Source organism: Brachycentrus maculatus, unplaced genomic scaffold, assembly GCF_059751285.1.
Source record: "Brachycentrus maculatus isolate JH-2025_06_01 unplaced genomic scaffold, ASM5975128v1 h1tg000136l, whole genome shotgun sequence".
In the NCBI taxonomy this organism is placed as follows: Eukaryota; Metazoa; Arthropoda; class Insecta; order Trichoptera; family Brachycentridae; genus Brachycentrus; species Brachycentrus maculatus.
This window is the reverse complement of record NW_028280889.1, coordinates 131,075-145,347: the sequence shown is the minus strand read 5'-3', so window position 1 is coordinate 145,347 and position 14,273 is coordinate 131,075. Positions and strand designations below refer to the sequence as shown.

Sequence of the window (14,273 nt, the reverse complement as noted above, 5' to 3'; positions counted from 1 at the left end):
TTTTTTATGTATTCTTCTCCCTCTTACTCCTCTCATTATTGAGGGTTGTGACCCTTGTGGAAGCAATGACTCTTCTCCGGTTATCCCTTGACTGCGCTGCACGTAGCACTCCAACCACCTTAAAATACCCGCGTGCTGAAAACTATTTATAACTCCTTGGTGCGAAGTAGACTCGAGAATGGCTCCATGATTTGGGGGCCACACGAGCTTAAGTACTCTCTTATGGTAGAGAATGTCCAATAGAAGTTTCTGAGGTATCTCTACGTGAGAGAGTACGGCTATTATCCTCGGCTCTACCCGACCCAGTTCCTCCAGGGTATGCTCGGCTACAACAGTCTACAGACTAGAAGGAATGTGTATTTGATTACGCATTTTTATCGATTGTTGCGCGGTATGATCGATAATCCTGAAATTATCCGGAACATTGGTCTGTATGTTCCCGATAGTTACCTAAGACAGCGTCGACATAGATTGTTTCACATTCCTATACACAGGACCAACCTGCCGATGGTTATGCCTGTAGGAAGAGCTACCGCTATGTTGAACAATATCTCATTGGATATTGATCTGTTCCATGTGTCTGAAGGCGTTTTCCGAAGCGGGATTCTTCTACACCTTTAGCAATAGTTCTTGCATATATTTTATTTTAATGTATACTATTTAAATTTTTTATAGTTTGTAATGTATGTATTAATTGAAATAAATAAATAGAATTGAACAAAAAAAAATGATCGGTCCATTGTGTGGGGTCATTCTCTCCCTCTCTTCCCCTCCAAGCTACCAATCACAACCAGTCATTCCAGGTTATCCTCATTGCCACGCACAACATGTCCAAAGAACTGGAGAACCCGTCGTGTACAGACATTGGCCAGAGTCGAGCCATTCGAGTGTAACTCCCGACGAAAGGCTCGTTGGTGGGTCTAGCTGTCCATGGGATTCGGAATATACGTCTGCAACACCACATTTCAAATGGGTTTTATCATTATTTTTTTAACCTTTAATCGCACCCCAATGGTGCATAGGGCACTGCAACATAATAAATGCAGTGTTATCTTGATCATTAACAGATGAAGGAAAGGTGATCAGCTCTCCACTTCAGGTACCAGTCCAGGGTAATATTGAATAAATATTAGAGTGAAAAAATCACTGATATTTTTTTGACCCCCTCCTGGGAACCTGGGACCTCCAGAACGGTAGCCGAGCGTGCTGACCATTACACTACAGAGGTGGACACCGCAGTCCACCTCAAATGGGTACCAGGCCGTAAAAACTATGTTCGAGGCATCAATTTAAGATATACCCTGAGATTGTCACCACAGCGCTTAAATCCCCTTTGCCACTTCCGACATCCCATCTGTGTGAAGCAGAGTTTTCTGCAGCGACAGCAACCAAAACAAAACAACGGAATAAAGTGGACACAAGCAACACACTTCGGGTGTTGTAAGGAATTTGGGTATGTTGCTGAGAAAACAACATCCCGCAACCGTGTGACTATCCACAGTCTGATAAGCGGCATTCTAGAATAGTCTGTCCTTAAAAAGTTCTCTAGAAAATAGAAGAAAACTAAACGACCTATTTTTTAAAAAAATATTAAATTGTATAGTAAATTGAAATGCGATCTCTCAGAAGAATGTGCGACAAAACGATGTATGATAGATGTTCGAATAGTGAAATAAGGAAGGAATGCAAAGCTGAGATAAGCATTATTGATAAAATTAAGAAAGATGGTTTGGGCATGTAGAACGAATATGTGAGGAAAGAATGGTAAAACAAATTTATGAGGCGAATACAATTGGAAAAAGGAGCAGAGGAAGACCGAGAAAAACATGGCAAGATCAGGTATGCCAAATACTTGAAAGTGGTCAGGTTAGGAGTCGTAATAATGTGCCCATACCATCGCAATTGCCTTTCCTCTACCTTACTTTTGATGGTTATTATAGCCAGGCTTTCTGCAGCATCCGTGAATTTTGAGGCCTTCCTCCAGATGCCTTTCGAGGGATGCATGGCGATTGCCTGGTTTACAGTATGTTTGAACACTGAACAACGGACATTGGTTTGGTAACAATATAAATGTTGCATAATCTAATTTCAAACCCAAAATAAAGTTATTAGATTAAAACCAATATTTTTAGCTTTTCCACTTTATTTTTATTTGACCAGCGACCGGGTTTCGTCATTACCGACATCACCTGTCTGATGATGTCGGTAACGACGAAACCCGGTCGCTGGTCAAATAAAAATAAAGTGGAAAAGCTAAAAATATTGGTTTTAATCTAATAATATATTAAAAATGCAATTCCATCACAAAGTGTCAGTGGATAATATAAATCTACCAAAATAAAGTTTTTACATCTTCAAGACGTTGGGGTCGAGATGATATAACAATATAAATATTTTTTTTAATATCATTTATTTTGAATCATATACATATAATATAAAACCATTCTTAATTACTTGTATTAACCTTTCCGAACTGAGTTTCTGCAGACAAAACTATATGGGGAGTGAGTTTTTTTTATTTTTCATAATTTCATACCACATCCAATGCTACAAGTACCGAATTTTCTTGAATAATAAAAAATATTCATACCAGTAAACATAATTGATATCAAAATTATCCATGTTTTATTTCGTGGGTTTTCTTTGGCAGTGCCATTACGATGACGTCTTACAAGCTTTGATTTTTTTTTAAATTAACCATTGTTTAATAGCACTTTTTGCATTTTATTTTATTTTATTACAGTCAACTAGTTTCGAACGCTACAGTTGTTTTCAAACCTAGTCGTTCAGAAGATGTTTTATTTAAATATTCAACATGTCATTCCACAAAGTTAATGTCGAATCAATATACATATAGCATAACTTTGTTTTATGTTAAATGTAGTGGGTAACACAGAAAAATATTCTGAAGTGTGGTTTTAGATTTTAAAAACAGCCGCAGATGGTGTCATTTTAGAATAAATGTCACCGGGCTCTGGAAATAAGCGCAGCCATTCACGTACACCCATACTTCTCCGAGGAAAGTTTTGTTTGGAGGACCATGTACAGCCACACTCCCGTACAGGTTAATTACTTTTTAATTAATTTGACAATACTATTATTTCTCTTTTTCCAATTTCTTTTTATTCTGCAAGAAGCACTCCAATTTGTCTATCAGGATGGATTGCAAGTCCGCATAGAGGGTTTCGCAGCTCGGTTTGGCGGATTCTATGGAAGACAGGGTGACTTCGATTGTCAGCGCTCCGTGCTGCCAGAACTCCGTGATCTGTTCCAGTATGGGGAGTTGGGACACGACCACGACACCGTGATTGCTGTTATCACCACCGCTTCGCGCGCAATAAGTCTCCTCCGCGATGGTCGGGTCGATAAAGGTATGGCTTCCCTGAACGCCGACAGAAATGGCAGTGACGATGTCGTAAACGGGAATTTCGGCATCGGCCAGAGCGAGTCCGGCCGCGTTTATCGCCGTGGCTAGAACGCTGCCATCATTTTCTAAGACATAAACGAATATGTCAACCTGTAATTGAATAAAGAAATAATAAAATAACAAGGGTTGTATATTAACCTTTTCCACTCTGACCATTTTTTCTCATAACTGATCAGCTACTCTGATCAAAAAAATGTGACATTTTTCTACCATTAAAATAAATATTTTGGTTCCCTAATTTTGGGACACTCTGTCTGGCAATTCGAATGACCATGTTAATTAAGATTAACTGCATTTATCTGAAATATTTTTTGGTAGAATATACTTGGGTGATAGAGAAATCAATGATTAAACCTGCGCTGGGCCAGACATTGTGGCCCATGGAGCTGCCTACTAGAATCATACGGGCAAGAATGTCTGGCCTGCAGAGTGGTAAGAGTTAAATATTAAAATGAAACAAATAATTTTTAGAATCTACTAAATTGGATTTTCGTTTTAATTTAAGTTTTACTTAGTAAACAACACTCTTTTAAAAAAATTTTATTGTGAATTGTGTTTCGATGCATTCCGCATTATTTTCAAACACTGTATGTATTTTTTTTCTTCTTTATTTTAAATTCTTTTGCATTATACAAACATGTATACAGACATAAATTCAAATACAAAAAAATAGGAATAATTATTAAAAACACACAAAAATAAAATTAGTGACACTTGTTAGCAATTTCAAACGCCGTGTTATGACAGTAGTTTGTAAATGCCATAAGGTGAAATAATTGTCATAAATTTTATTTTACGTGTTTTTAATAATAAAATACAATTTAGTATACCCTAAAAATCATCATTTTATTTTAATATTTGATATACATATTCATAAATTGAATTGGAGTTCCATAAATTAAACGCCAAATCTATAAATAAGATTCAGGTAAGTAAGATAAGTGTCGGGTTGTGGTCTCGTGGTTAGTGTTGCGGACTCTTTTAGTTAGAGTTTCTCGGTTCGAACCCACTCTACCACAATTTGATACCTATTCTAATAATGAGCTGCTTAGGCTCACAGAAGTAGTATGAAATTGAAGTATTTTTGTAAATTATAATAACACAAATATTTAGCTTTTAAAAAATAAATAAAAATTCAATACTACCTGGAAATTTTCCAAAAGGTGTCGGAGGACTGTCGGTTCAAGGGCGCTCCGGATGAAGGAGGCCATCTCCCGTTCCTGGTGCCCCGGCTGCAGACCACATCTGTTGGTGCTGGAGAAGGGCGCGTACTTGAACTCCACAAACAACTCCCCATTGTAGCTGGAATCATTCCGCAATAATCATGAAGAATCATATTTACCAAGTTTATTTTATTTATTTATTATTTTGGAAATTTAACAGTATAGTTACATGAATACATATACAATAATAAGTAACAGATGAAAAACAGGTAATTGTAACATTTCATTTACAAAATTTCACATATCGCTCACTCCTTTCAAGAACGTCATAAATCAAAAAACTTGATTTTTTCAGGAGAACGTTTTTAAAGTTTAAAAATATAACACAATGTATTAAAAATAAATATCAAGCCACTTATTGAACTTTTTACTGTGCAACAGATCTTTTTAAGTAAAACCTGAAGGTTTTTTCTACACTTGAAAAATATTTAGTATATTAAAAAAAAAATTAAACAATACCGTTTCTTCAAAATGCAAAAACAACATTTTCTGCCCTGTAGCGGGTAAATATTATGTTAAAAATATGCCTCTTTTGCTGGGATATAGTACATTTTCTGGGCATTCCGAAAACATGCACAACTGAAAATAGACGATTTTTGATTTATGACGTTCTTGAAAGGAGTGAGCGATATGTCTGTTCCTTCCAAATTTGTGTATTTTTTATAAGAATTTGTGTATTAAAATTGTATTCATAAATGTATGTGAGAAGAACAAAGAGACGCAGTTCATCGACTTTATTTGTTTATAATACTGTCCCCACCACATGTAACTCCTTTAAAATCATATATAAAGGGTGGAGGACAAATTTTTGTGTGCTCAGATAAGATTAAAATTCAAACGTATATATGTCGCGCTTGCTCTTTGTTTATTGGTGTCGCTTTGTTCTTTTCGCCCTTATGAAATTGTGTAATTTTTGACGAATAAACAATTGTTTTATTTGCGCGTTTCCATCTTCCTCATCATAAGTGTTCCAGTACCGTTAGTAATAATGTCGTTAATTGTAAATACCTGGAAGAGAGGCGGGAGGAAGAAAAGGGAAAAAATGGAAAGATCAAAGCTCAAGTCTGAGACAAATTATGTTAAAATTGGGACACACCACAATATAAACATCGGCTTACTATGTACGCGATCGCAGTGCTGAAATTTTTTGAAAATACTACATCAAGTAGTCTCTTCAATTAGTCTTTCACTTTCGGTGATATACATTTACTACAATTCGACTCTGATAGTGAGAATATCGATATAAAATATGACAGATACGGGCTCGGAATTTTTGTATTCCTATGTAATACAATTATATACATATAAACCCTTATCCGCACCCCAATGGTGCATAGGGCACTGCGTCATATAAACGCAGTGTTATCTTGATCGTTTACACATGAAGGAAAGGTGATCAGCCCTCCGCTTCAGGTACCAGTCCAGGGTAATATTGAATAAATATGACAGTGAAAAAATCACTGTTATTTATTTTACCCCCCTTGGGAATCGAACCCGGGACCTCCAGAACGGTAGCCGAGCTTGCTGACCATAACACTACGGAGGCGGACAAATATACAATTACATATTACTTAAAAGTATTATGATAAAAGGTTATCCATTTGCAGCGACGGAAGGAAATAATTTGTAAATAAATTGGGGATAGGATCGCCAACACACAAACGTTTCTCAGTGTGTGCGTGCGTGCCGTGCTTTGCGTACAAGTGGCTTCATACTGTTTCAGCAGATCTCCTTTTAGTAGCGCGCAAGTCGTCTTTCGGGGTGGTCGTGCCACTACGCCAGCTATGGCGGTTACTTGCGATGTATTTTTTTCTCGTTTTCAGATACTTACCGGAGCTAACATTACAAAATTGATACATTTAAACTTTAACATGGTCAATAAAAGCAATATTCAGAATAATATGAACAGAATTGTCAAATCCCGTCGCCAGCGGTCGGCAAGTGTAAAAGACAACCGTCCGAAATGTGTTATGAGAATAAAGATAAAAATAAGTATATAATTTATATTTGAAGCACTACCTTTGTGATTTTCCATTTTATAATTCATATGTAACTTTGTTTTAAAATATTATTTTTTGACATCTCATCAGAGATGAAGAAGAATATGGAGTCTGGGCATTTACGGGGCTGACGACCGTCATAGGCTGGTTTAAGTGATCACTTTACACACGTGTAACATTCACCAATTCTACCCATTATTGACAACCACACTACTATTGAGATGTCAAAAAATAATATGAAAATAACTCCTGTAAATGGAGATAATCCAGATTTTGTGAACAAGTATTTGAACACACTCAAAATGTTGTTTTAAAATCACTATAAATATTTTATTATAACTTAATTATAATGTCTACCGGTTAAGAAGCTAATTCTGTATCAAGACTGATTAATACTAAAAGTTTAAGTAATAATCAGTCTTGATAAAGAAGCGGTTAGCTTAGAAACCGGTAGACATTATAATTAAGTTAAAGTAAAATATTTATAGTGATTTGAAAACAAAGTTACATTTTAATTGTACAAATAAGTGTTTTCCTTACCTATATTCAGTCTGTTTAGGAATCTCTCGAGGTTCATACACTGATGCCAATATTTTTGTGTTTCCCATTTCTACGTAAGCTGAGCCCTTGGCTTGTGTTACGACACCCAGACGCCCAACTGGAAAAAACATCACATAATAACTATATCAGTGGAAGCTAAACTGGCAGTGCACAACGGAGTCCTGGTTCCAACTCTAATGTATGGAAGCAAAACATGGAGTTGGCAAAAGAAGGATGAAAGTAGACTGAATGCAGTCGAAATGCGATCTCTCAGAAGAATGTGTGACAAAACGATGTTTAATAGATGTTCGAATAGTGAAATGAGGAAGGAATGCAAAGCTGAGATAAGCATTATCGACAAAATTAAGAAAGGTGTGTTCAGATGGTTTGGACATGTAGTGCGAATAAGTGAGGAAAAAACGGTAAAACAAATTTATGAGGCGAATGTAATTGGAAGAAGGAGCAGAAGAAGACCGAGAAAAGCATGGCACGATCAGGTATGCCAAATACTTGAAAGTGGTCAGGTTAGGAGTCGTAATAATCGGTGGGTATGTATGAGGAGATGCATGAGCGTGGAAGAGGCGAAGAATGTTTGCAAAGACAGAGTGGTGTGGCGTTCTATTCTCTGTGCCTACCCCTGTGGAGAAGCGGCATGATGGTAAGTTGGTTAGTTAGTTTTCATAACTATAGGGAATATTTAGATTAAAAAAAAAAGTAAATGTGGTTGGTAATTGAAGAAAACTTGGCATGATCAAGTATTTCAAATACTTGAAAGTGGTCAGGTCAGGAGTCGGAATAATGAGTGGGTAAGTATGAGGTAAGTATGTCCGCCTCCGTAGTGTAACGGTCAGCACGCTCGGCTACCGTTCTGGAGGTCCCGGGTTCGATTCCCAAGGGGGGTAAAATAAATACAAGTGATTTTTTTTCACTGTAATATTTATTTAATATTACCCTGGACTGGTACCTGAAGCGGAGGGCTGATCACCTTTCCTTCATGTGTAAACGATCAAGATAACACTGCATTTATATGCCCTATGCACCATTGGGTGCGGATAAGGGTTTATTATTATTAAGTATGAGGAGATGCATGGATGCGGAAGAGGAGAAGACATATGGTATGGCGTTCTTTTCTCTTATCTTTCTGCCTACCCCTACGGAGAAGTGATGTGATGGCTAGTTAGTTAGTTTTTAGTCAATTGTGTCGCATAAAAATTAAAGAATACTAACTACAGAGGAACCCCTCATAACAAGCATAATTTGTTCCAGAATCTTACTCATTAAGAGAAACACTCCTTAACCGGATCCACGCGGCTCGCATAACCGTATGTGTTTTCACAAAACATGCCCCATACGCGGCTGACATAAGCGTATGTGTTTTTACTTTGCTCCAAGTTTCGAACCTCAGTTCAACTTGACAAAACGACTAATAATTTGTAACATCACAAGGATAAATCAAAGAACAGATCCCTGATTTTTCTTGAGGTCGGTAATTAGTTTGCGCCATAATCATGCCCTATATCTGTCTCACTCTCGACGCTACGCATCGCCAGTGGGTAAGAGTGACACACGATGCGTGCTTTGATTTATTTATGTTACGATCTTATTTGTTTATATTACGATATATTTCAAGAATAATGTGACACACGTGTATTATAGAGTACCAAAAAGGCACAATGAATCCCATTGAACGTTTTTGTTTAGGAAAATAAATCATTTCTTAACTAAATACATGATAAAAGTAATCATTGAAAAAACGGCGAAATACCGCCACGCACGGGCGTCTCTCAGGAACAAAGTTAACGCAGTTAAAAGGTTAAGCGAAATATGTTTTATTTTGACTGGTGCGAAAGTCCCGGCTCACAAGTTAATGTCGTAAAAAAGACTTGCCCCTTCTCTGTAACTCATTATGCGAAATGTTGCTCTTTAAGGGCGTTTGTCCACTACACGGAATTTCACCATCCGGCACGTCAGTTAGCGTTTTAAAACGATGATAGGCTTGGATTGGCTTGTGCTTTTGTCCATCTTTCTTCAGATCGATGTTCTTGATCGGTGCGTGAACACGTTGCGTGTAAATTCCATCACGCTAAACTGTCGTAGTCGTTTTCTTTTTTCAAAACCGGACTGCCGGACGGTAAAATTACGGGTAGCGCACAAACGCCCCAAGGGAGCAATTTTTCACTTTTTTTTTGCTCATAATACGAATGATTATGACTAAATTACTAGTTATGAAAGGTTCTACTGTATAAATATAGCTGTTTTCAATAATTTGTTGCTTTAATAAAAAAGTAGAAAATGTTTTATGATTGGTGCCTCATTAGTTCCAGTAAACTGGGACTGTAAATCAAATGTATATATTTTATGCTGATTTAATTTCGCCTCAGAATATTATTGAAAGATGTCCCTTCAAACATTCAACCAGTTAACCATAAAATGTGCAAGAAATGTGTTTGAAGAGTTCGAAATAACTCACGGTGCTTATACCAATCAAAACATTGAACAAAATATACTCACATATGTCTCTGAGTTCGTTTAGTTTTCTTTTATCCTTTCTTAATCCTTCATCATCGAGAAGATCGGCGCGGAGTTGTTCAAAAGTTGTTACGTTTTTCGCAGAAAATAATCTGTAAGGAGTGGTACTTTCCGGTCCGGGAATGCGTTTTGTGTCGACAGGCATTTTTCACTTTTAGTCTTAAACAATAACGAAAAAATAATATTGATACGCTCTCAAAATAATTTTAAATAACTCGATATTTCATTTGTACCGCGTTAAATGACAGAACACGCATTTCGAAGAAAAATTGATGTGAAGTTAGCTCCTGATTGCTAAACGTCAAAAAGCTGAAGGCGTGTCATGCTAAAAGATATCTAACCAGGTAAAAATTAAAAACCGAAATATTACGAATTAGGGGTACGTTGTATCATTATTATTATTATTTTTTATACTTTTATTTTCACGATGAAAAACATAGAAGGTTGAATCTTTTGTACATAATTTGGAGTTTTATGAAATGAACTGTATTCAATTATATATATATTTATGATTTTATTGGAATCTAACTAGAAAACGTAAAATATTAAATACAAAACGAATAAACATCAAATGAATAAAATAAATAAAAACGTGGTGGTCTTTTATGTCCATATAAAAGAAAAAAAAAGGTTTAAATAATTGTTATCTTATTATTATTATTATTTCAATCGTAGGTTTCGCGCTTGTCTGTGCGTTGAATTTTGTCCTGTAGCAAATATATAACAGAGACGGATAGCGGATAGAACTGCCATCTGTTGAGAACTTTATGAAGTAGTTAATTTTTCCCTTCTGACTTTAGTTGAGGAATATTATACACCATACCTCGCTATACGCTATATCGCAATAACGGCCCTCTTTAATTAATATTGTTTAAATGTTTTTATCTCTCATAATCCATACCTGTATAAGCGCCCTTGAAGTAGGTTTTTACGAAAATGGCGCTATATCTATAAATCATCGAAGATTATTATTACTTTGTATATGTTAAGTACACAACATTTTGGATATGTCCAAATCCTTGTTTACAAATCAGGGAGTTATTTTTACATTTTGACATCTCAACATAGATGAAGGAGAATATGGAAGTCTAAGTATTTACAGGGCTTACGACATGTTTTTAAATGACCACTTTATAAACGTGTAACATTTACCATTCTACCCATGATTGACAACCACACGATCTCCTGAAAAATCAAGTTTTTTTTTTTATATATGACGTTGTTGAAAGGAGAAAGCGATATATGTACTTATATGATAGGATTCATACGTCGCAACATTTGCGAGTTTACGACAGTATCTATGGTTGATTTGAGTAAGCTTTTTTTCTCAGAGACCGTTTCAAACGTATGCAATAGCTTTACCAAATAATTTTACATACTGGGAGACGCCTGTATGCAGGGGTGGGCTGCCAATTTTTTAACAAGGGGATCGTGGATGGAGGGAGAAGGGTGTGGGGGGAAGGGGTGATGTATCATTTTTTTAAACTATACAAAATACATAATAATAAAAAATTCTTAATATGCACATCAAACGACAAAATATAGGTATGACTTTACAACATTTTGAGTGTGTCCAAATACTTGTTCACAAATCTGGATTATCTCCAATTATAGGAGATTTTTCATTTTTTTTTTTGACATCTCAGAGTTTCTGCTCAATAATAAGCTTCTTTTCGTCTTACCAATAGATGTCTCTAGTGAAGTTCTAGTGATTCAAGAACAATGCTTCAAAATTGGTTCATATATAGGTAAAGAACCTCCAAGAATTTGAGTAGTGTGGTTGTGAATAATGGGTAGAATTCGTGAATGTTACACGTGTGTAAAGTGATCACTTAAACCAGCATGACGGTCGTCAGCCCCGTAAATGCCCAGATTTCCGTATCCTTCTTCATCTTGGATGAGATGTCAAAAAATAATAGTTATGACTTATTTTTTATGGTAGAAATTTTTTTAATTCAACAAATCAAATATTTAATATTAGTTTAAAATATTTTTTCAAGAAATTTCAAAAGGCAACAAATTATGTCTCATAATACATTTAAACCAACCACTGAAATTGCATTGATGAACCTACTTATTTAATCAGAGAATATTTATTTCTCTTAACAAGGGGCTCGCCGGCCCGAGTCAAATTCAACAAGGGGCTCGGGCGAGCCCCTCCGAGCCCCCTGCAGCCCACCGCTGCCTGTATGTAATATAATTATGCCATATCGCTCACTCCTTTCAAGAACGTCATAAATAAAAAAAACGTCAATTTTCAGTTGTGCATGTTTTCGTAATGCCCAGAAAATGTACTATATCCCAGCAAAAGCGGCATATTTTTAACTTAATATTTACCCGCCACAGGGCAGAAAGTGTTGTTTTTGCATTTTGAAGAAAAGGTATTGTTTAATTATTTTTGTAAATATACTAAATAATTTTCAAATGGAGAAAAAAACCTTCAGGTTTTACCTAAAAAGATCTGTTGTACAGTAAAAAGTTCGATATGTGGCTTGATATTTATTTTTGATTTATTGTATTATATTTTAAAACTTTAAAAACGTTCTCCTGAGAAATCAAGTTTTTTGATTTATGACGTTCTTGAAAGGAGTGAGCGATATGACCAGTTACTAAGTGACCAAATTAAGTGAACTTTTCAACATTAACCCCTTACTTGCAGTTATAAAATTCAGTAAGCCTCCGCTGAGAGCCGGACGTCACTTCACATCCAATGAATATTTTTTTAAAATACATATTGTTTTTTTTTGTTTTGTTTTTTAGAATGTACTGGTGATATAAAATTTATGGGAGAAAAACAATATACAGCAGCCCTCTTTAACCCGAACACCCGATAATCCGAACACATCTGTAACCGAACACACACTCATCCCTTGAATGCCTAGAATAGGCTAACCAAGTGGATTCTCCTGTGCCGGAGAAGATGCTTTGAGAGACAAAAGCTTTTAACTTGTATTAAATTCATCTCAAGTAACTGAAATTGAAAAAAAAAATACATTTAAAATTTTACTTAAAAAATATAATGTGTCAGTGGCGTGCATTTCATATGGGCGCATGAGCAGTGCCTACCCAAATGCAATGGTAAAAAATATGTAAAATTGTGATAATAATATCTACCAATTTTTTTAAACATAAAAAATACATTTTCAATACATTTTCATTTTCAATTTCAATATTAGTTTTCTCCGCTACAAAACATGCATTATTGTAGTTATGACAGAAAAATTTACAAATAATAATAAAATGCTGTTTTTCCTACTGTCAGCCCTGATTAAAGATTTAAAAAAAAAACTAAAATGTACTCTTGGCACAGGAAAACTCAATGAGTGCACTATACTGCCATCTGTAATTTGTAATTATGTATATGATGATAGTAAATAAATAAATAAATAAAAAAATTGAGAAATTGGCCATCGTTAGTGCGAGATGTTCGCAGTTCGCAGTCGTGTCGGCCGAATGTAAACAGTATTTTGTCATTTCTCCCTCTTTTGTTGGGAACTGGTTCTGCGCAGCGCTCCGGCCGCCAGGAGGCACCTCGCAGCGCCGATAGAGAGGGGGAGGCGGCGTGAGGTAGAGCAGGAGATGCTCGGTGTCCCGTTTACAGTCATTTGGCACGAGGTAACAAAGCCAATCTTCGATTATACATATCGCTCACTCCTTTCAAGAGCGTCATAAATCAAAAATCGTCAATTTTCAGTTGTGCATGTTTTCGGAATGCCCGGAAAATGTTCTATATCCCAGCAAAAGCGGCATTTTTTAAACTTAATATTAACCCGCTACAGGGCAGAAAGTGTAGATTTTGCATTTTGAAGAAAAGGTATTGTTTAATTTTTTTTTTGAGTATACTAAATATTTTTCAAATGGAGAAAAAACCTTGAAGTTTTACCTAAAAAGATCTGTTGCACAGTAAAAGTGGCTTGATATTTATTTTTAATACATTGTATTTTATTTTTAAACTTTAAAAACGTTCTCCTGAAAAATGAAGGTTTTTGATTTATGACGTTCTTGAATGGAGTGAGCGATATTTTATTTTTTAATGTTTATTTTATTTTAATTTAGTTACAACATTTCAAGTGTGCCAAATTCTTCTCACCAATAGATGTCTGTAGTAAAAATTCTAGTGATTCAAGTACAATGTTTCGAAATTGGATCATATCTGTAGAACTTCTAAGAATTTGAGTAATGTGGTTGTCTTGGGTAGAATTAGTGAATGTTACACGTGTGTTAAGTGATCAATAAAACTAGCCCATGACGCGGTCACAATCCCTTCTTTATCTATGTTGAGATGTCAATAAAATAATATTAATTTATTGTTTCCATATTTTACGATACACATCGCTGGTTAAATACCAAAGGGCCACAACTCAAAAACTCTTTATTCCAAAAATGGTATCTAAATCGTCAAATTTTCAAATTCGAAAAAAATTCGTTAGTCGAGTAACTTAAAAGTGGTGCCAAGACAAAATCGATTACAAATCGAATGCCAATAGTGTTCATAGTTTAAATGTATACAAAATTTCATTTGTTAAACAAAATCAATTTCAAATCAAATATGTA

At 35.5% G+C, this 14,273-nt stretch overlaps 1 protein-coding gene across 1 annotated transcript; it reads right to left on the bottom strand.

The window, feature by feature from the left end:
- Positions 1–2,623: 2,623 nt before the first annotated feature.
- On the bottom strand, positions 2,624–9,995 carry LOC148309193 (exosome complex component MTR3-like). The gene is made up of 4 exons (XM_088260438.1): positions 9,702–9,995; positions 7,191–7,308; positions 4,573–4,729; positions 2,624–3,517 (listed from the first exon to the last, which is right to left on the bottom strand). Exons 1-4 carry the CDS (start codon positions 9,862–9,864, stop codon positions 3,098–3,100), a joined length of 858 nt encoding a protein of 285 aa, XP_088116564.1. The 5' UTR covers positions 9,865–9,995; the 3' UTR covers positions 2,624–3,097.
- Positions 9,996–14,273: the final 4,278 nt, after the last annotated feature.

Coding starts and splice junctions, on each gene's coding strand:
- LOC148309193 (XM_088260438.1), bottom strand. CDS start 9,864: ATGCCTGTCGACACAAAACGCATTCCCGGACCGGAAAGTACCACTCCT. Junction 4,730..7,190: donor CCTAAACAGACTGAATATAG/GTAAGGAAAACA, acceptor GAATGATTCCAG/CTACAATGGGGAGTTGTTTG. Junction 3,518..4,572: donor ACCTTTTGGAAAATTTCCAG/GTAGTATTGAAT, acceptor ATTCAATTACAG/GTTGACATATTCGTTTATGT.